The 23919-nt window shown below is 48.4% G+C and overlaps 1 protein-coding gene across 2 annotated transcripts in view; it reads right to left on the minus strand.

Moving 5' to 3' along the window:
- Window positions 1-23919, minus strand: part of ABR (ABR activator of RhoGEF and GTPase) — a 1582060-nt gene that overhangs the window by 1254632 nt on the left and 303509 nt on the right. The window contains exon 1 of one of the 2 annotated variants that reach the window (XM_069615235.1): window positions 6424-7148. The exons of the other annotated variant lie outside the window; for it this stretch is intronic. Coding sequence (XP_069471336.1) covers window positions 6424-6484 — 61 coding nt within the window. The 5' untranslated portion in view covers window positions 6485-7148. Of the gene's footprint in view, window positions 1-6423; window positions 7149-23919 lie in introns of those variants that run through there. 2 annotated transcript variants of the gene reach the window in all.

Consider the following 23919-nt stretch of genomic DNA (forward strand, 5'->3'; position numbering starts at 1 on the left):
CTTCTGCTTTGCAATCTGGATAACAATCATACAGTTTGCTTCAGGGGAACTCTGACAATGTAAATGCTTCTGTGGAAACACAAAAAAACCTAGGTGTTAAGGCGTGGTTCTAAGTTCTGGGATTGTTTGAGTGGTGCCATTAGGATTCAGGGACTCCTAGTTCAGTCAATCCTCCCTTTTCCCCTAGTATTCGAGTATGGCAGCAGTGAGGAGTACCATATCTCGCCGAGAGTAGCAAGCCGGCGTCCACCCTGGGGGAGTTGCATCAGGTAGTGGCCAGATCAACCCCGTTCCCAGAGGCCCACTAGCCGCCCCCCGGTCAGTATAAGGAGTTCAGCGAATTAACTGGAACGGTCTGTTGCATGCCACTTTGCACTGATGTATGAGTGTATCCATGGCTCTCTGGTGGTAAAACACTACTTATAATCCAAAACTATGAGTCCTTACTATGTGCCACTAAAGTTACACTTATCAGCGAAATCTAATGGTGGACCTAAACAATTGCCTACAAGACAAAAGTAATAGTGGTGTTAAAGTGCCAGCTGTGGACCAAACTAGACAGACACACACTACCAATCTTCTTGCCTCACCATATAATGATAGAGCATCGCCTATTAGTCAGAACTAAGAACAGCTATGGCTGTGCAGGGTAAAATGTAGCACTGTGAATACCCGATGCCATCGGGCTTAGGCGCTTTACAAATGCAATAATAAAGAAATAAGACTATCTGATCGTCAAGTCATCAAGGTAACGCTCAAGTGTGAACTGCGGAGCCACATTGAATGCGTTTTGAAACGGAACCCTTGAGGGATGGATCTACGTCTAGGTAGAGAAACCCATAAAGTGCAAGAGCAGAACGAAGTGCTTCTGCTAGATACACAACCAAGTGCAATCCTCGAGAACAGCTTACCTGCAACCCTGAACCTATAAACATCATCCTTTGGTAGTTCAGACGTGCAAGAGACGGGCCACATGACAGTCTGCCAATGGTGACATACCCATCTACATAAGATGCAGTCAACTCTTCCTCCTGTATCTCCCATATATACTTTAATGGAAAAGTCCATCATCCTGTGCAAAGGAGGTGTCCTGGTGTATACCACGCGAGGCAGGCTCCCTGCAAACCTTAACAGAGGTCTTTGGGCCAAGTCATCTAGAGAGACGCAAGGGAAGTACCTCGGCACCCTTTCAGGAGCATCAGGAGAACTTCGATAACAGAGTAATAGTGGCCGTTCATGAAAGATGCGTGTTGCAAACGTTAGTGGTCCCTGGCCAGAAGCAATGTGTGCATCACCCACCTGAACAATCGGCAAACATTGCAGTGTGACATGAGATGACGCATGCACCTGTTGAAGTAGCAAGCCGATGACCAAATATCTCACGCCGCTCGAGGCAGGTCCCTCTGGGACTATTAACTTGTCTAATATAATTTGTCATTTGTATATTGTATAACGCCTATTCCCATTGGTAGGGCCTCAAAACGCTTTATGGGAAAGCCCTCGGGGGACTGAAGTCCAATGTATGGGAAGATTCATCAGAGGAGTTTAGAATGTGTCTGTATATTTAAGCTAATACAAAGGTGGGTAGAGGTGGCCAAGTCCCTGCCAGCGACCCATGTTGTGCTGGCTTGTGGATGGGTGCTGTGAGCTTGTCCGGATAGTATGCAAGCGCAGGAGATCGATTATGTGTCCAGCTAGACTGAATTTTTGTCATGGTACATAGCTGCATTCTAATGGCAGAGGTGTTGTGCGATAACCTCAGCATCAAGGACCGGGCACTGGACTGGCTGACCTCTTTCCTCACTAATCGCCGCTCCCAGTTGCAGCTGGACCCTAACTCTTCCACCATTTCATTCTACATGCGGTGTCCCCAGGCCTCTATCCTATCCCCATGGCTCTTCAATATCTATCTTGCCCCTCTTGCCCACCTGATCTTCTCCTTCACTCCTCATTTCCAGTGTTGCGCTGATGGCACACAGCTTTCCTTCAATCTTCCCTTTACTACCTCTTCTTCCTCCTCCCTAATCTCCGATTGTCTGACCGCTATCCAGGCATGGTGTGCTTCAAACTACCTCTGTCTTAATGCCAGTAAGACGGAGATCCTTCTTATTGGGAAACATGCGCCCTGTTTCTCTGCAACCCTCCCTCCTTGAGCCCTCTACCTTCACCTTCCCTTGAGGCCATAAACCTTGGGGTCATCTTCGACTCCTCCCTCCCCTTTGTCCCTCACATCTTGGACCTTCCCAAGAAGGCCCACTTCCAGCTTCACCTCCTTAGAGGTATTCTCCTTTTCCTCACCTTTCCCCCAGAAGTTTAATGTCTCCAGATCTCTGGTCCTCTCTAGTCTGGACTACTCTAACATCCTCTTCCTCAACCTACCCCTTTCCCCCTTACGCCCCCTTCAGCTAATCCAGAATAGGTAAATCTTATCATTGGCCTCACGCCCAGGCACGGTATCTCGCCAGCCCTAAAACCCATCCACTGGCTCCCAGTGGCTGCTAGGTTCAAGTTGAAGACCCTCTGCATCAACCACAAGGCCTTCTGGAGCCTGGGACCACGCTATCTCCAACTTTCTCTCCCTAAATACTTCCCTGCTAGAAAGAACCCTCCGCTCCTCTAACTCCAACTCTCTGCTTGTCAAACGCTTCTCCAAGCAGAGAGTGGGGGGGGCAGTTCTCTCTGTTTGGCGCCCCTCTTTGGAACAGCCTCCCTGCTCCTCTCAGACTTGAGCTGGACCGCCATAAGTTCTGGAAACTTCTCAAAACTCTGCTTTTCTCTACTTCTTTGCCTTCCCTGCTAATCACCCCCACTGATGCAGAGACTGGCGGCCTGGACCTTCATGAACCTCAATGGTCCCAGGCCCCTGTTCAGTCGACGCCAGCACCCCCCTCACCCCCAGCACTGCCTGTGTGGGCCCCCTACCGGGCAACTGTGCATCCCACATGTGGTATTCCCCCACCCTAGCACTTAACCAGTGGTTCCGCCCCTGGCACCCTCAGCACTTCCCTCCCGGGCTCTCAATAGCACTTGCCCATACCTTGCTCCTCCAAGTCCGAATATCACCAGGCCGAGTAGGATCGTGATTGTGTATTTTCTGTCTTTGCCATTATTTATTTTTTCCCTCCCCACTTTGCCTTGTGGCGCCTTGAAACACTATTTTGTTGTACAGGCTTATAACAAGTGCTCAATAAATGAAATAAATAAATGTGTCTTGAAGTGGTGTATGGTAGCAGATGAGTGCGTGCGTGTGTGTGGCTGGACGTACCTGCAGCTATCTTCCATCGATATGGAGTGTGATACGTACCCGTGTGTCCTAAGTGGGTTCAAAATACACCAACAATGGCTTGGTTTGCAAAGAAGGCAACCTTCTTGGAACCCGAAGGAGGTCAACATTAAATGACACCAATGCCTCAAGAAATGGTCATCCACACCCATTCATTCAGCAGCGCGTAAATGATGGCTCAAGGCATTAGCAAGATGTTCAGCTGAAGCTACATTTCCCACCAACACACAATGATTGTGCACGTCTAACACTTTCATCCCAATCAGTCCATATCCAGTGCCACACTGTAAACCAAAATAAACCTGGCAAAGGCCCCCATCACATTGAACAACTTCTAGCTGGTGTGCAATGCCACATACTGCACAAGAAATCAGACACATTTACCCCCTAGCATCCACCAAGCAGAGCACAATGGTCTCACCTGTGAAATGGGTCTACATGCATCCACTAACTTATGCAGATGCTGTTTGAGAGTTCAGTGGCCAATGCGCGACCAGCAGGTTGCGGGCTTGAACCCTAGCAAAGCCGACAATGCATGCCATTCAGCCTTCTAGACTGGCACACAAGTATCATTGAGATGGTTCTGTTTCCACAGCGTGCTACGAGTACATCGCATAATCATATCAATGCACACACACACACACAATCTGCGCACGGCATCACTCTTCCCTGGAAGAGCAAGACCTTCTCTTCAACGTAAAGCCATCTCATAGAACGAGCAGAGCATGGTGCTCGCCTGAATCTATTGCTGTATGTGGCTCCCATAGGAAACCATTGGCAACTATTTCCTTTTCAAAATGTCATCCGCCTGCTGTGATGTCACAGCAGAGAATGGTGGAATTCTCGGAGGAGGGGGTTCATCCACAACAAGACATTACACATGAGCATGCATTCGACTTTGGGGGCCCTGAGTAACATCATAGACAACTCAAACTTCACTCCCGTTGCCTATCAGATGACCTTCTGTCCCCCTCCCCCCCGTGGTTGATAGCCACCAAGCTATAATTCTGGATGTTAATGTGATAGGATAGGTTATTTATAACGCGCTTAATACCCAGAGGTTTCCAAGCGCGGACCCGGGGATCGAACCTGTGGTTCTCCGTGTTGTCTTGCTTCCAAGGCAAGCACGCTGCCCCTGAGCTATCCTGCCGCCGTATTAGGTGATGGCGAGATTGGACTTGGTGCCCTTATTAGTTTATGCCCAGTTCAAAGTGCGATCTCTTAACCATGAGGATCAGGTCCGCTACAACACCCAACTTAGAACAGAATTACATCTCAAACGCCACAAAAAGTCTCCACCCATTAGCTTAGTTTGTCACTAGAGACCTATCGGGTGTCATGTTATGTTACATTAGAAATCTTTTATACTGTGCCAAATCCTTACTACAGTGGCTTCAAAGGGCTAGTCTGGATAGCTGGAACTTCAGAAGTTTGATGGTAGGAAAAGCAATATTTGAGACAAATGTGTGTTTTAACACAATCAAACAGTACCATTGTGCTCATATCGTATCGTATTCCAGTGTAACCTATCGCAAGTCTGCCCGCTTTCGGGCTGCTGCGGAATTTCATACACTGATGGATGTGCAGAGCAAGACTATCTCATAATGGTACCCAGAGCCATCGCCTACGCCAGTATTATGTCCCCCTACAGCATTGCCCCCCTAATAAAGCAACTACTATCACACAGGGTCTCGTTCGCTGATAGACACCTAACTGGTTGAGTTGGCATAGGCCGCACCTCCAAATGTGCAAACCCCCAAACCTACCGTCCTAGGGAAATGTGGGTCACTAGAGGCACAGTCGCTGCGCGCGTACACATCTGGTCACATCAATTAACAAAGCGACACAACAAATGTGTGTGGGCACGGTTTGTCCTGGCGCTGCGCAGAACAGGCAGCCTGCAGTCGCCGCAGCATTACCCGCGCTCTCCAGTGCAGGTCTCGATTCCTAGCGTGGTTTCTAACAGGACAGGGCCAATATAACTTCGTGTCTCACGGATCAAGTGCCCTGAGGGACCTTGTTCTTTTGACCAGTGCCCAGATGCTTTCCTTCACTCATAATGTGCCCCTTGGCCAAATTCCCACCGAGCAATATTACTAAGCAAGTGACCTCCCTTCTCCATCGTCATGGTGTAGAGCAGTGGTCTTCAAACTGGGGGCGGGGGGGCAAATCATCCATTATAGCCACGTTCTCTTTTCCCACCGAGCAATACTACTAAGCATGTGACCTCCCTTCTCAGTCTTCATGGTATAGAGCAGTGGTCTTCAAACTGGGGGTGGGGGGGCAGATCATCCATTATAGCCACGTTCTCTTTTCCCACCGAGCAATACTACTAAGCATGTGACCTCCCTTCTCAGTCTTCATGGTATAGAGCAGTGGTCTTCAAACTGGGGGTGGGGGGGCAGATCATCCATTATAGCCACGTTCTCTTTTCCCACCGAGCAATACTACTAAGCATGTGACCTCCCTTCTCCATCGTCATGGTGTAGAGCAGTGGTCTTCAAACTGGAGGGGGCGGATGTCCGGTGGGGGGATGTTTCGCACACTCCTTAAAAAGGGATTAAGAGCACTGTTTTTAACATTAAAAAAGCATTAAGGTGACTGCTTTTAATAGAAAATATAAGCAGTAGAAAATCTTCTATTTAAAGATCCGGATCCCCACCACAAGACATCCTTTGGGAGCCCTAGGGGTGGAGGGGGGCAACAGAAACTATATTTTTACTGAAAGGGGGGAGGGGGGGCGGTATGAACAAGTTTGAATACCATTGATCTAGGGTGTAATGACGCGACATCAAGTGATATGTTTTACTCATCACTGCTCAGGAAGAAATCCAAAGAAAGCCTGAAAGGAAATTAATTATTTAAGTTCTAAGACAGAAAATGAGCAGGCATCGATATTAACCTGCTCGCCCATGATGTTCCATGCCAAAGGGTAACGCTTGCGACATTTACACAGCAATAAACATCGTTAAAAAGAAGAAGAGCAACCCAAAGTAGCCCCCCCCCCGTTCCCATGACCTGCTTCAGGAACGCCCGGGGAGTCTGAAATCCGTGCCCAAGCCTTGTAGGAGGAGCCCGCGCTCCGAGCAATCGCCCAGCGATGGATCAATGGACAAGCGCTGGACGCGGGAGAGACTTACTGCTGTAGAGGGTGTCAATCCAGGAGAGCCGGGCCAGGCCTCGGTGGCTGGGGGGCTCCATGCTGCGAGGGGTCGCCAGGCTCCTCCGCGGGGATCCCTCAGCTCTTGCGCCGGACGCGCATCTCCCAGCGCTGGGGTGGGAGGGGGCGCTGCCTGGTCCCCGGTCCCCAGCAACGGCGGAGTTTCGGTTCCGCGGGGCTCCACGCTCCGAGGGGGAGGGGGGGCTGCAGCCGGCAAGGGAGAGAGGGAGATGGAGGCTGCCGATGGCGCTTCTGTCGGGGGGCTGCCCGCCGAGGCGCTGCACAAGGCAAACAAATAACCTCTCCCCGCGAAGAAAGAAATCCTCTCAAGTCGGGAAGATGCGCACAGCCGTCACTCAAGGCTCCGAGCCTATCCCCCGCACGGAGGGGGATGGGGTACAGCCCCCCATTGCACTGGAGCGCGGCCACCTCCGTCTTCCCTGGCCGCCTCAGAGACTCCGGGGAAGCCTCTGCCCCGCAACACAACAGGGGAGGGGCGGGGTGGGGGCTGCGGAAGCAGGTGCTCCTCCAAAACCAAGCAGGGGAAGAGTGGGGCCCGGTGTCTTCAGCCCTGGAGACGGGCGGGAGCTCCTAAAACAGGGGATGCCCGAAGCCCTGGTACCCACGGGGTGTGGTCAGCCCAACACAACTGACGAAAAAAACACAGCGCAGAGCCCGATCCGCGCCACTGCCTTTTCAAGTTGACTGTGCTTAATAGGACTGAAGGGGGGGCGGGGTGGGGGTATGTGTGCAGAGACTGACAGATGGGCAGGAGGTTTCCCCATCCAATGCAGTTGGTAATTAGCCGGGTCTGCTCCGACCGCATCACAGCTCCCGCAGGCACCTGCTGCAGCGGGGGGATAGAGCCCCACACTCTGTCTGCCCCCCCCCCCCAAACCCATATTACGAGCCGCAATTCAGATACACTAGGCAGGGGGGGGGCGGGTTGTGGGGGGACTCAGTGGGCAGCCTCACATCAGCCTCGGGCACAATGACGATTGATTGCCAAATGAGTATTTACGCTGTCTTTGCTGCTTTGTAGCTCGCCCGTCTGCAGCTGGCCATCGGCCTGCCGCGCTGTACTGTCTGCGTTTTAATGTGGGTTTTTGTTTGATGCCGGGCGCCATGGATTGGCGGTGGTCTAGCTCCTCCCCAGTGTGCAAAAATGACAGAGTGGCTGGCATGGAGGGCACGAAGGGAGGCCTAATGACCGCCCAGCATCACAAGGCGCAGCTGACTGCCCTTTTCCTTAATACAGAGGTCTAGGGCCCCAACATTAAAGCACTGCACCAGCAAACAGACTGGTGTGTTGCACAGGGCCTCTTCTTGCTCCATTTGCATGGACGTCTCTCCCCCGGACATCCTAGAAACAGTCCACATGCGTTTGTTCAAAACCAAACAAAAAGCCTACCTCCTCGCCTCCGAGTTACCCTCTGAACCTACCACTCATCCGCCTGCTAGCTAACGTTTTCCCCTCGCCTCTAACCTGCCTCTCCCTAACTTTCACGGCCTCCACTCTCGCACTTCATACAGCTGGCCATACTGCGTACCAGCACTTATCAATGTCTAATGTTGGTTGTCCTAAATATTTGTAAGTCCACCATACCTGCCTACCTTTCAAGAAAGAAAACCTGCAGATTTACATCACACCACGACTCACTAGACTGCTCTTGAATTTAGGCATCCATTCTTTAATGTTCATTTTTACTTTGAGTGAGGAGTGAGTGGGATACTTTAATGTTAAGACCCTTTACCTGTTGCACCATTGCTCAATGAAATAGGCTTCCACTTGGCTGGCGGAAACATGCTTACGACTTCGGATAGGGTGAGACCAAGTGCATATAAAGTACTGTTGTGCGTGGCTGTGTGGACGATGGGTGCATGGGACATATCTGCTGTGACAAATCAATTTCCGAGGCACCAGTTGTCCAGGGATGAATCTCGGCTTCTAAACCCTCAATCAGCCCCACACATCTAGTACACCAGAAGGGATTCGAACAGGTTGGAACACAAGTAAATTATGAACCTCCTTGTCCAATTTTTGGTAACGTGGACGGAACGGCAGGCTTATCTCCACAAGGTCGTGGATCGTCGGTTAGTTGCAACACAGCAAAAATACAATTATTAGCCAATGAAAAAAAGGCCTGTGCAGTCAAGGTTGAATAAAAACATCTACTTTATTATAACTACAACAGACAGTTCTAGCACACTACAAAATACAACCCACCCTGTAAAGGAACACAGAGGACAGGCAGTTTCACAAAGGGAAGGGATGCACTCTGGATACTGACAGGAGGGCAGTTGGTAAAGGAATCTGTCTTACTGTTCAAGGTTATTTGGTTTCAGCACCAAGGGGCAAAGGGTTGTAGCCGTCTCTAGGGTCCTCCAGAGAAGGATCGGTGGGCGGGGGGTGAGATCACAAATTACCTGGTGCCTAAGAAGTCCTTGATGCTCGACAGCGTCGAGGCAGTTCCAGGGCCCTTAGCAGCTCTTAAAACAGAGTTTGAGATGGTCGACAGCTGATAGGTATCAGGCACTTCGGCAAGCGAGGCTGGACGGACGCCTGCAGGCTGGCCTACACGACAGCTCAGGGTCAAGAACCGTTGTCTATGATGGTTGGCATATCCGGAACTCTGGTTGAGGCTTCTCAATGGCTTGAGTGACTGCAGCGTGACAACAGTCAGCGGTGCAGCCGGTTGCAGTTCGAGGACTCGACTGTCTCGAAAAATGTCCTCACAACCCACACTCCAAGGCTTGCTCCAAAAGGTTTGGTCCTTTGTGTCCTAGAATGGGTAACATATAAGCTCCAAGGAGACCAAGAGGGCTTCAAGAAAGACTGGTGCCCGGCTCTGAACTACTTACAAAGTGACTATATGATGCAATGGTGCCCACATAAGATAAAAATACTGGGCATTGTGGGATCCTGAGGGAACAAAAAAAGATGCCTATAAATGACAATCTACTGGGCTTCTGGTGGGGAGGAGAGGGGAGCGAAGTTCGTTAAACTGTTAAATGTTTTAAAAAAAAGATGGGCTCTGGTTGATGGTTGCATGGCACTCCTAGCTTCTTCGCAGGGCCGTGGCGTCCTTTCAAAGCAGACGCCCCCAACCTTAGGAGAATGTTTGAAGGCAAAGGCCTTGTCCTTAGTTCAGATACTTTCTGGCACTTCCCACCTGGGAAGCTTGCTGGCAGAACCTAGAAGGGCATGCTGTTTGCTGGCTGGGTACCGGTTCTGGCGCTGGTGGAGGATCCTTTGAGTCTGGCATCTCCTCCTGTTCCCTGGGAGATGTTTAGGGGAGGGATCTTGCTTTCCTCTTAGAACTCCTGGCCTTCCTTCACTAGCAGAAGATGCAAGGTAGAGACTGTACCTATAGCCCGGGTCCAAATGAGTCATACGTCTTACTCCTTTCAAAGACGTCGGATGATCGCCTAAGTTAGGGGTTCAGCCATCTTTTAAATCCAAATGGGCCCCAGTGATTGATGCAGGCTAAGCCTACCTTAATGAACCAATCCTGGGTCCCCACCAACCATCCTTTGTTATGCGCGAGGTGAGAAGCACAGGCTTGCTTCAATTATCTCTCATTAGTATGCACTGCCACAAGCCAAACTAAACAATGGGAAAGCAGATCCATGGAGCCTTTGATATTTTAATTAGGCTTCCCATGGCTGGGGGAAGTTGCACCTTTCTCCCTTCTTGAGATATTTGGATGTACCCATGGCCGTCACATTCCAGCTGAACATAACAGAGGGGGATGGCACCTGTAGGCTGTGTCGTCCCAGAGTACACACGACTATGCGTTTCATGCAGTAAGCAAAAACAATTTGGGCAGAATGGCCTCACACATTTTCAGAGGTTGATCTCCCATCATTAATTTTCATTATCAAAAAATCCAAAAAGCCCAGGCGAGGGTACACTCCCAGTGCGGATGGTTGAATTCCTCACACCTGCACTAAAGGCAAGCCTTTGCATGCTCACACAAGCCAAGCCTAAATCTCAGCTAGTCAGCTTAAGGCCTCCTCTTAGGAGAAGCACATAACATGTATAACCATGCTCAGTTACTCATTCTTAACTCTCAAAGTAGTACATCACGAACCAACTGCGGATAAGTATCGGATCAACTCAGCTAGAGGCCTCATAGTTACAGCCTAAATCTGGCGATTTACCCAGTTATGACCCTTTGGCACAGCTCCAAGAACCCTGCAATTGTTAAGAATACCAAAAGAAACTCACTTAAATGATCAACATCATATTTAAATCCGCCTTCCAAGTACACATTATGCAGAAAAAATAGGTTTAGCAATGCTTTACCTTATTACATAACCAAGGGCTCGATCTTATGTTCAAGTCAATATGGATCACAGAGTGCACCATTGGTGTAACCCATATGATAACTCCTCCTGGCTGTAAAACTATTGAAACTGGAAATAATTGTTCCATAAATCCTTCTGTGGACCTGAAAGACTTGTCTCTCGGGAGTTGTGAAGCATGTATTGCACGTATTGCTTAAAATACGTTTTCTTATTGTAGAGCCCATACACCTCTCCTATTACATCACCAGTCAAGCACAAATAATACATTCAGGTGGCCATTAAGTGGATTTCTTATTGTTCTTGGTGACATTAACTCAAAACTCTGCAGCTCAATTGGGTCGACTCCTCCAGGAACTAGGCCATCACTAGGCTCGAGATTAAACTGGCACACATGGAAAATATCAGGGAACAGGCCTTCCCCTGCTACACGTCTGCCTTGTGGAACACCATCGTGTTCGCAATCAAGACTGTGCCAACACACTTGCAGTTCTGAAACTCAATTCCCGGATGCCATCTTGGCTCCTTTCCTTTCTGCATCACATTTCAACCCCATAGATAGAACATCCCATGCCGCATTGTAAACCCCCCCCCCCCCAAACCACACATGGTACCTTCAAACAACATGTACAGTGCACAAACAGTTGCTTCCTAGCTAGGTGAGCACTCCAGAAAACCCCAAATATAAATAACATCTGGATGGATTAACCTCAAATTCCTAAATCACCAAGATCTTTGCTCAAACTTGAGTCACTAATTCTTAAGCGAAGAGTTGTAGGACTCACTCACATTATGTATCATTTCCTCGATATCTTATTCTTTCAAGAGTTTACATTACATCATTATTGACCCTTTCAGCAGTTTGGTTTTCCTTAACACCTGAAACAGTAAAGCAGGTGGACTCTACTCCCAAATCTACTAATTACATAGAAAAACATTGCTCCCTGATACAATCGGAGCTACACCTTTTATTGACACATTCCATATTCACTGCAACTCTGACTAAACATCCTCAAATTAGAATTACCTAATGCTATCCACCTATCCCAAACAAGCTTTGGAGAAGCCAGGAGTATTTGCTTCTGGTAGGTATTTTCCAGTACACACAGCACACCATGTGTTACTCGCCAAGAGTCAATTATCACAATGTAAGTGATTTCAATCCGGCACTCCAACTAAGTCAATGCCTAGTAGGGGATGCCCAATGGAAACCCTTATTTATATATTTTTATGTCAAAGTTTGTTTAATTCTGTATGATGTACCCTTATATAATGCCCCTCTCTTTGAATTCCCTCGGGCTCACTGAAACATTAAATAGGTTTGTTTTGCAAGTTAAAGATTTATTTGAAGAATTGAACAATATATAGATATAATCACACATTTATAATTATGGATAATATCTGAATATCACACTTATGAATATGAACAGTGATTAGCAATGGGTAATATTACAATATCAACAATCTCTTTAATGAATTAGGAGTAGGAATAGGAAGAATAGTGTAGCAGAGAATAACTGTGTGGGTCAAGGAAATGCAGTGAAATGAAAGAATGCAACAAAGAAATAAAACTTGATATGACTTCAATCAAAGATAATGTGATCACTCTTTCCCCTGTGACTACTCACTCCCCCCACTATGCAATATGAAGAGTTGGAATGAGAGCACACAAGTATCAGGAATAACAATCCACAATTGCAGTTTCAATCCCACTTCCCCCCAGAAAGCTAGAGAGAACAGGTATGATTTTAAAAACAGGTCAATAGTTTTTGAATGTGATTTGCAATAAATGGGAAAATGCAAAAATGATTTTAATTCGCTAAAGACGATTCAGCACTAGTGAGAGTGGCTTTGGATTGGTTCAGGTCAACACTAGCAATGATTGTAGAATGATTAGCAAATGGAAAACGAAATTCAGAAGTTGAAATCGAGAAATAGCTGTTTTTCTGTGGAATGAAATTGAGCCAAATCGCAGCAACTTTTCTGCGTGCAGGAAACGCCATTGCAAAAAAAACTATAAGGAATTGGAAAGCTGAGGATGTTAGTTTCAAAACGACATTTAAATTTCATTTCTAGGAAGTACGGTTCAAAAGTTACAGGTTTTTGGAAGGTCGATTTTTCAGTAACAGAGTCAAGATTTCAAAATGACAGATTGCGCTTTAAAGATTCAGAACCAAGATGGACTTATACTAAGGAGCTATGAAAGTAGAAGATACCCAACGGGACAATCACCAGAACAGGGCGCCTTCCACTCTGGTTGTTGTGCGCCAAGACACTTTACTTTCTTCAAAATATCAGCACATAGATGATTATCGCTACAGTTATCACAGACAATATAATGAGAAGAATTCAGGATGGACAAAAGATTGTATAATGCAGTTCTGGATAGGTTGAAATGGATTGAATAGGATTACTTTTAACTAAGAGATGACTATGGACAGTTCTACACTAAATACTTACAACTATGGCTTTGGAATGGAATGGGCCCGTCAAAGATCTGGTCAAAGGTTTGGACTTCACTCGCCACCGGACAGGATCAGGGCACCTGGACTCTGCTCTGAGCAAGGCACTCTGGTCTGCGTGGCCTCTTGGACTGGATCTGACGGGTTCTGGGTTACAGCTCTGCTCTGCGGGTCTGGATCTTGGTTCTAGCACGGGGTTCTTAGGTAGAACAGCGAAACAGCTCAGCCAGGCTGTTGGATTTTGTGGTGCCCCTGGGAAGCTTAGGGGTTAGAATCAGGTTGCAAAAGATTCTGAGGCCTGCTGAAAAAGGGTTCAGCTTCTTGGGTTAGGCCTCTCTGCTTCAAAGTTCTAGAGTTTGGTTCTAGAGTCTGATCTCTGGATCTATGTCTGGAGCCTGGATCTTCCTGCAGGGTGCTTCGCCAAGAAATCAGTTGAGGAGTGGAAAGTATGTGTTGTCTGTCCTCAGCAGTCCCTATGCATCCATTTCCAAAGTGGGAGGGGAGGCTGATTATCTATGCCCAACCCTCTAAGGATCTGATAGGTCAGAGAATTTCCCCTCTCCTGATTTGAGAAAGGAGCAGTGTGTCATATGTGTCAGAGTGACACAGTGTTTATGGCCCAAAGGAAATCCCTCCCCTTTACTTTTACATAGAAACTCTATTTTTCCCCAAAAACATATTTCCAAGATACACAAGTTGTTCATAATACATAATTACATGACAGATTGCCTAAGGTACATTTCTGTGCAAATCTCATCTTCCTACGAGCTATGGTTCATAAATGACTTCACACGCATTTGGTGGGTTTCTCAATGTTAGTTCTGCACCAATTTTTATAGATGCATACACAGCCCATCTGGGCACATTTCTGTAATTTTTCATGTTCCTAAAATAAACACAATGGCTACAATATGAATAATTTCTGGGGTTCAGTCTCAGAACATCGCACAGATTCCAGTTTAGTCTTAAACTGTGAGCACATTTTTTATTTTAACAATCTCTAAATTTCATATTTTTGTCAGTTCAGTACACTGTGCTAGAAGCATTTTTATAAAACATACATTTACTGCAACTTCAATCCACATTTTCAGTCTGGCCCGCCCCAGAGCTGGGTTGATTCAGAGGGTCACATGGCTTGCCTTCCTGCCAGAGCAGTTGTTGTCAGTTACACCCGAATTAGCATTTTCTATCCAGCCCAAGGAATCCATAGTTTATTTCTCCGTGCAGCAGAGGAAATCTCCTCCCCTCCTGATTAACATGCCAATGCAATATCCTCCTTTTGGTGGGAATGAACAAGGTGTGCGTTTCCCTGGGGAAGAAGGCCTCTTGGAAGTTTTAACTGAATCAGGTTACCTTCTGGTCAATTGTAACAGAGTTCCTTGTGAAAAAAATACATTTATACCTCTAAAATAAGCAAACCCATCTTTACTTCCAGTCCTTTTTCAACATGAAAATCAATGTGTTGCACTCTTATATGGCATTTTGATGGAACTTTCTTCTTTGGCATAGTTTGAGTTCAATGTTCAACTTTACACATGATAGGTTTTAAATCGCCGGCTTCTGACAGAGGTGAGTAACTGTACTACACCCATTTTTGACAGCTTTCTTTCCATCAAGTATCTTTAAAAGAGGAGTTTGTTCTGATAACATATGATTCTTGCTGACATTGTATTTATGTGGATTCTTGCAGTGGAATAATGTGGAACACCCAACAAGGAGGTTGGATCTTTTGGAAGTTTGTGAGCCATGATTTTTGCACATTTTTGACAAACAAGAAAACGGATTTCCAAACAGCTCTGTGTTTCTTTTTGGCAATCAGCATTGCTTTTTCAAGTGATTTCAGGCTACTTTGTGGGTAACCCAATGGTGGGTTTTGGCAGTGATCTCCTGTGGTCACTAAGATAGGCAAAGGTGGATGGCGGCCTATTTTTCAGATTTTTACTGCACAATTTTGGGTGATTTTTAGCGAGCAGCATGCTTTCCAGTGGCCATTTCTGAGGTTTCTGCTGCCAGCAATACACAGTAATGTTGCAGGGCCTGGACTAGTGGGTTGAGACATCCCACAACAAGCCATTTTCTAGTAGCGAGCGCATATTTTGAGCCCTGCTTGAAGTAAAAAAAATAAGGGCACGTCATCTCTAGAACAGAATTCCAGTCATAACTATAATACAGACATTTTGATATTATAAACATTCTAAAAAAATCCCACAAAAGATATTATTTGAAACTTATTTTTGGTTTCCAAATGACCGTCCACAAAGCCTTTCATTCAACACAGTCTTTCAATTTCGATGCCCTGGCACACTCCAGGTGGAACTAGCCAACCCACAAGAGATGATCAAATTGCTGAAGACTTTGTTTCTGAAATCTCAAATTTAGTTTCTTTTATTATTTTATTGACTATTTGTAAACCCAAGAAGAGAAGGATAGGACTACTATGGCACACCCTAGTAAGGAAAAATATTTATAAATGGTAAGAATCGACTTGGATACTATGCGTTTGGAGAATTTGATAGTCAAGTATGAGGTGCAGAGGAGAGAGGGGCAACCTTGACACCTTGGTTGCACAATACAATGAAGAGAATATAAGTTCCCAAGCTGGGAACTTATGTCCCCTGCACACTATCTAATATCTGGAATACCAGATCAACAGTAAGGTTTATCTTACAAGAAATGTTTCTTAATAAATTCGAGAAGATCTGTAGATTGAAATATATAAAGAAAGGTGATTAGTTAAAAAAATGACATTGAATCAGATCACACAGAATCAAGTACAAGTTATTGGAGAAAGCCCATCTTTGAGTAAGAAATAGCAAATGGGGAAGAGTTTGTAGTACAATGTTCAAACTCAGAAAGAGAGTGAGATGTCACATAAAGGGCAAGGGCCAGCGGGTAAAAAGTCAGAGGCCTGGGAGCAGAGGTTGGCTTTAAGCAGTTTAAAGAATGATTTGCAGTTATTTTTTCCCCCAATATGTCTTATGCCAAGGTAATTACTGAATTGTCAAATCTTCTCGTTGGCTGGCTTAACAGGTTGACATTCCTAGAGAAAACACCTTTTAATAGGTTAAACATATTCTGAACATAAGGGTGTATTCTGTACACTTTTGGATTCATTTGAATTTGTCCTATAAGTCCCACCAGGAGTTTGTCCCTTCAATAAGATATGGATTTCCAAATTTGCCTGATCCAGCTGAATGCATTCATATGCAACATGAGTTTGTAAGATGAAAATTAATGGACTTATTAATATAGCAGTTTTGTTTTTGTACGACAGACTCTCACGGTTTCACTACATGCAACCAACTCAGATTTCATCAGCTAGGGAGACCACTTTGAATTTATTTGGAACACAAATAATGTATTCTTGTAAGCCCCGAGCCCATGATCCTTTTGTTGTATTGAGTTTTAATTTGTGATGAATGGGAGTTTCATTTTCCAGATGCCTTAGCTCTTGAATACCCCAGGCCTCCCAAGCTCTGAAAACATTCAAATACACCTTTGAACTGGAGTTGCCTAAGGTCATGAGTTCAACTTGAGAAACAGAGAAAACAATTGTCAGCAAAGCCGAACTTATTGATTCAAGCTATTGGCAATTTAGATTAAACAGCCATATATTTCCTGTAAAATTTCTAACCATTTAAGTAATTTTTTAACCTTGGATGTTTTTCAAGTATGCTTTCCTTCATCCATAGTTTAATCAACACAATGTCTTCACTTGTACCTTTAGAGAAAAGACAGTGCACTTTGTAAATCTCTTTCTGTTAAGAAGAAAAACACTTCATATACTTTTGTCGCGAACCATATATTTGGAGTAAGATGAACATTTTATTGTAATGAATGTAATTTTCAAATATTTATTTATCTTGGTAACAAGAGTGTTAGGATTATGATCCAGTATGAAGTGACACGCCACTTGAAAACACATGGCAGCCTTTGCCAGGTGAATGTAAAAAAGGTGCTAGTCCCAGGGATTTCTCACGTTTTGGCATGTGCAGTTCAATAAATTGTACTTGGCTAAAGCTCTTAGAAAAATCTGCAGCGTTTGTCTGGTGTGGTCTACGTCAGAAGAAGTTATCTATCTGGCTTTCACAGGCGTGACATTTCTTTACTGCAGTTTGATATGATATTTGGCATTTATAACGCACCTGTACACAAGTGTTTCTAGGCGCGACAAGACAAGGAGGGGGAAACAAAGGGAGGACAAAACATCGATCTTACTAGGCCGTGTGTCATTCAGATTGCGCAATTACAGGGAAGAGGGAAGGAGAGAAGTGGCAGGAGGGGAAGGGAGAAGTGCAGCTAACTCAATAAGTTCAGCCGGCGAATGGCTCATAAGTGCAAGAGAAGGGACGGTAAGATTGCAAGTACAGACCCTTAAGTGCTGTGGGAGCCGGAGGCAGTGCTAGGGCAGCTGGACATGGACATGCAGGAGCCTGGGCCAGAGTTCAGAGGGTATCCAGGTGACCAGTGCACAGAGCTGACTGTTACATCAGCAGGGGAGAAGAAGGGAGAAAACAGAAGGGAAAATTAAGGTCTTGAGTTGCTTCTGAAACCGGAGGTGGTTCTGCTCGGGTTTAAGAGAGGAAGGGAGGCTGTTCCAGAGGGCGGCCCCCCACCCTCTAGAAGGGGGCCTGCTCTGCGCATGCGCGAGCGACACATGCGGACCTAAACACTTCGGCTCCCGACGGCCGCTGCATATCTCCTTCTGAATAAACCCCTTTTTCCTGCTATAAAGAACCCCATCTGCCTATGAACGTTGGCAAACGCACTTGGGTGACTGTCGCCGCAGTTCTGGGGCGAATCAGATCCTGGGGACCCCAACTCCGGCTCGAAGACCGTCGGCCAGCTGGCAGGCACGCCGCAGCCAGTGTAGCGTGAGCGGAGGGGACTGCTCACCCCTCCCCCTTCGGGGCACGGCAACGCTTCGGAGCCGGGATACGTGCTGAGGGGGCACCTGTGAGCTGACAAAACACACCCCGGGATGCCCTGCTGGGAACACCGGAGTCGTGAGTGCGGCCCCCCTGCCCACTTGATCCCAAACTTTATCAGGTGGTGGGGATGAAGCGGCTCCGATCGCCCATCTACTGAATCCCACATACTCCCTCCCGCACCGGCGGAGGATTATGTGGGAAGTGCTCTGGCGCCTCCTCATCACGGGCCCGGGCCTACGCCATCAGCCTCTCATCGGTGCCCCCCCCCCCCCATCAGCGAGACTGCACCGCCCAGGATTGAGCCGCGGCATGCCTGGGAAGATCTAGTGCCGCGCTCCCCTTCTGGAAGACAGCACAAAGGCAACAGACCCGACCACGGCCAGGTACGGGTGTGAGTGGGCCCAGGAGCCAACCCCGCTTCTTCCCCCTGGCCTCATAAACCTGGTCCGGCAACAGGGCCAGTGCAGCCCTTGATCAGAACTGTTAAGGACCGTAACATCCAATAACCTGCACTCCCCCAGGGAACCTTATAGGGATACGATCCCGCACTCCCTCCAAGCAGTCTCCCTCTGAGTAGGGCCTCAACACACCTGGACGGCGATGGGGATGCGGATGTGAGGGTCGATCCACAAACCAGCTCCTACAGGACACCGCTACTACTGGGCGAGCTCCCCCCCACCCGCCTGCCTAGCAGTTTGCACGGAGACATACACTCCGCTCGTGTGAATACACCAGGGTCACCTTGTGTCACTCCTGGCCCAACTACGTACTATACACGTGCCTGCTGCCGTACTGGGTGTGCCACCTGCGACATGGGGAAAGAAAAATCTAAACGACAAACTCTTCAAAGTAAGATGGACTTTTACACAACAGCCCCCCCCCCCGCCAGGGAACGCAGACTCCAGAGGAGGTAGTTGGCGGCGAGGAGGCTCATGACCCCCCAATTTCTCTCTCCGACCTCATGAAGGCGATTGGGGACTCAAGAACGTCACTGGAACTCAAGATCGGCGGCCTGTCCTCAGAGGTCTCCCTTATCCGATATGATCTACGCAACCTCTCAGCTAGGGTGGGCGAGGCGGAACAAAGCGTGTCCGCCACAGAAGACACCGGCCACCGCCTGGAACGGCACCTTGCCGCAATCACCCAGAAAGTCTCCCAGCTGGAATACTGCGCTGAGGACAATGAGGGGAGAGCACGGCGCAATAACCTGAGGATCCTCGGAATACCGGAGAAAGAAGAAGGCCCCAGTGCTGAACTGTTCCTGGAAGACTGGCTGACCCACGTCTTTGCTCCTAAAAAGCTATCCAAATTTTTCTCCATAGAAAGAGCCCACAGGGTGCCCACTGGCCGACCGACCACTGGAGCCCCACCTAGGACAATGATCGCACGTCTGCTGAACTACTGGGACCGCAATGCGATCCTGCAAATGGCCAGGGCCTCCGGCGCGATCACGTACAAAGGCTACAAGGTCGGGTTCTACCCCGATTACACCAAAGAAGTCTAAAAGGCCCGCCAGTCATTCGACTCCGTTAAGAAGAAACTCCAGTCGTTATCTGTCAATTACGCCCTGTTCTTCCCGGCACTACTCAAAGTCTACTACGAGGGCACCACTTACCTCTTCCACAACCCCAAGGAGGCATGGGACTGGCTTGAAACTCAAGTCCTCTCGGGCCCTGGAGCGGGGCGCACACCACTGGGCCTGCCCACACAGAAGCCCTGGTCCGAGCGGCCCTCGTCCCCTCCATCCCCGACCAATACAGATGACGGCACGGCTGGGAACCTTACAGAGAACGGATAAACTCTACGCAATACGGGGACGATTCGGCAACACAATAACATGGGAACGCTCACTTAGCGGCTGCCACACCTAGTGCGTCGCAAGTGCTGTCGCAGTCCGGGCTATCCCGACGAAGTTCACCAAGTTATAAGTTTGATGTTTGGGCGACAGGTGCTCCCAGTTGGGGGGGGGGGAATTACAGGGAGGGGGGGGGGTTTAGGTATATAAGGAATCAGAAGCACGGATCGAGAAGGCATGACACCGACAAGCACCAGCGAGGGGGGTGCGCACGGCCTCCGGGCGAGACCGCTGATACGAATATTATCCAGGCATCTGGCATGTCACCACGGGGCGACCCACGGGTGCTTCCCCTGCGGGAAAATCCCTGCACTCCCTTGAACACTATGCAACTGCCATTGATACTTCCAGATGCCGAGTCACAACACCCACACAGATAGAATGAACTCCAACAAGGTTTCCTTACTGTCCTGGAATGTTAACGGACTGGGCTCCATCATAAAGCGAAGGCTGGTGCTCCAATATCTCAATCGCTACTCGCCAGACATAGCTCTGCTAAACGAAACGCATCTGATCGGTACGAACACCAATTTTTTCAAAAGGTCCAACTATTCACATGCCTACCAGGCCGGATTCACGAAAGGCGCCAGGGGCACGATGATCCTTGTCCACAAGCGTGTCCCCCTACAGGTTAAGAAGGTCAAAGCTGACCCCTGGGGCCGATACGTGATGATATTTGCTGATATTTGGGGTGAGAAATGGGGCCTCGTAGCAATTTACGTCCCCCCCACGCTCACGAAGGAACTACTATCTGAACTGCGAAATCTCCTCCTGGAAGAAGAGGCCGATCTGTGGGTGGTTGGGGGGGGGGGGGACTTTAACGAAGTTATGGACACCGCTCTCGATAGATTTCATAGGACTCCCGGATGCCGCCCCGCCTCTGCGTCACTCGCCATGTTCGCCTAAGCCCTGGGACTGATGGACACATGGCGCTCACTCCATGGCGACGAGGCCGGTTTTTCTCTTCTCCGGCGTGCACAAATCGTTCTCCAGGATTGATTATGCCTTCATCCCCCGCAGCATAAACCACAGACTCCTGGCCGCTGAGTTCCTCGCAAGGGGTGTCTCGGACCACTCTCCACTTCTCCTAACCCTGAAGAATGCCTGCCCAGGTCCGGATCGCAACTGGCACCTGAACACATACCATCTGCAGCTTCCCGAGATAGCAGAGGAACTGGAAAAAACACAACAGAGTATTTCGCAATCAACGAGGGCTCAGTGGACTGCCCGATCTCGATTTGGGAGGCATATAAGACCGTTCTTCGGGGAGAAGCTATCTCGGCAGTTTCCGCCCACCAAAAAAGACAAGTCCAAAAGATCAAAGAGGCAGGGGCACATGTCCTGGAGTGTGAGCGACAGACCCTAGAACACAGGGACCGGGAGACAAAGGATGCCCTGACCACGGCACAAGATGCCCTCATTATCCTAGCTCTGGACACAGCACGAACAGCCCACCAGCTCGTTCAGAGTCAAATTTATGAACGTGGCGACAAAGCAAACGAGACACTGGCCTGGTTAGAGAGGCATGAACAAAACAGGGGACATGTATGTGCCATTAAATCGCCAGATGGCACACTACTCACAGACGACTGACATTGTCGAAGCATTCGCCATCTTCTACGAGAAGCTCTACACCCCACCCGCCGAGAGCCCGCCGGCTGCACCCTCCCACTACCTCGACCGGATCAAGATCCGGAAACTCTCACGACACCAGTCGGAACTCCTGAACGCGGAACTCACGGCGGCCGAGGTGCAAGAGGCACTAACACAGCTCCAGCCCGGGAAAACCCCGGGTCTCAACGGTTTCCCCACAGAAACATGGAAATACCTTGGAGGTACGCTATCGACCCATATGCACCGCATGTTCCTACGTAGCAAAGAACTTGGGGCGCTCCCCCCGGACCTCAGGAAGACATGCATAGTAGTCATACACAAACCAGGGAAACCTCCGGAGGAATGTGCCTCCTATCGTCCCATCTCACTAATCAATGGAGAAGCCAAGGTCCTCGCCAGAGCACTCGCCAACAGGCTTCTGAAGGAAATAGAGACCCTTATCCATCCAGACCAATGTGGATTTATGCCCAATAAATCCAATTGCATGAATTTACGCAGAATCCAACTGGCGCTGAGCAAAGCCAAAGACATACCGGCCCCACTGGCCCTCCTGGCGGTGGACTTTGAAAAGGCATTTGACTCAATGGGGTGGGGCGCTCTGTGGGCAATCATGGACCGGATGAACCTGGGGCAAGCATTCATACCATGGGTCAGGCTGCTCTATGTATCCCCGGAGGCCACGGTAAGAGTGAATGGCAGATCCTCTAAATCATTTCCCTTGGGTAGGGGTACGAGACAGGGGTGCTCGCTGTCTCCGCTTCTCTTCCTCCTGGCCATCGAACCACTTTCTATTGAGCTCAGAGCTAACACCAATTTGACTGGGTTCACCTGGCCGGGGGGGGGTGAAGACCGCCTCTCGCTCTATGCAGACGACCTCCTTGTCTACCTTAGTAACCCGTGCACCTCATGCCCTATTGTCTCCCTCATTCTTAGAGAATATCAAAACTTTGCGGGCCTGAAAGTGAATGAAACCAAAACCATTTACTTCCCAATCCAGGGTGGCGAATCTGCGATTCCTGAGACCTGCCCATACCATATCTCTATCAAGGAATTTACATACCTAGGCATACGACTTGATCCGACACTTGAAAGCTTCCTCCAGCTGAACCTACAACCAGTGCTAGAGCGGTTCAACAGAGACTCTTCCCACTGGCAATCACTCCCCCTGTCGCTAATGGGTAGAGCCGCACTATTCAAAATGATGACCCTCCCCAGACTCCTCTATGTTCTCCAAAACGCCCCATTCACCATCCCCAGAGAAACCTTCGCACTTATTGATAGGAATCTCTGCACGCTATTATGGGGAGGGAAGCAATCCAGAATCGCCCTTGATACGCTCCAGAGATCGGTCTGGGAGGTGGGTATCGGTTAACCCTGCATACGTACGTATTATCTTGCGACACAGATCGGATTGGTAAACGATTGGATGCATGCAGACCCCACAGTACCGCACATCCGTATCGAGCTGGAGACCATGACCCCGTTAACCCCACTGCAGACACTGTATGCTACCCAAAACCATCTCCCAAAGTTACCCAAGACGACTCATCATGTCCATCGAGCTTGGCGGGAAGCACACAAACTGATCGGCTGGAAAGGAATCCCAACACTGTCCCAACCTATATGGCACAACGCACTCCTCCCAGAAGTACACCTCCACTCTATCAGGCCCTCAATTCATTTGGGCCTACACAGCTTAACGAGCTCAAAGCAAAATGGGAAAGGGATATGGGCCAACTGGAGCCGGAAGATTGGGTTGATGCATTAATGTACCCCAGGGAAATTGGGATAGAAAATAAACTCAGACTAATACAACTGAGAATCCTTCACCGCTCTTATCACTCACGTACCGGAAAGGCCAGATGGGGGCGGGCTAGAGGATGGGACATGCATCAGATGCAAAACTGACCCAGCCACCTTCTACCATATGATATGGGATTGCCCAGCGCTACAGGTTTTCTGGGGGGACTGTATTAATATGAGCTCTGCCGCCATGGCAACATCAATCCCTGGGGACCCCAAAATGTACTCTTAGGCATCTGGGGAGAGGTAGACCTGACAAAATATGAACAATTTTTCCTGTCAACAGCGTTAGGGGCCGGCAAGAGACTTATCGTGGCTAAATGGGGTTCTGCAGACCCACTGTGCCTGAACCGCTGGAGGAATGACCTTGACAGGTGTGCGGCTTCAGAACGTCGGATCTATAATGCACGGGGTTGCCCCCGCAAATTCGAAAAAATATGGGGCAAATGGCTTGATGCGCATTGAACCCCGCCGATGGATACAGTTCAGCATCTTGAATAACA

Source organism: Ambystoma mexicanum, chromosome 9 (assembly GCF_040938575.1).
Source record: "Ambystoma mexicanum isolate Mex_15411 chromosome 9, UKY_AmexF1_1, whole genome shotgun sequence".
In the NCBI taxonomy this organism is placed as follows: domain Eukaryota; kingdom Metazoa; phylum Chordata; class Amphibia; order Caudata; family Ambystomatidae; genus Ambystoma; species Ambystoma mexicanum.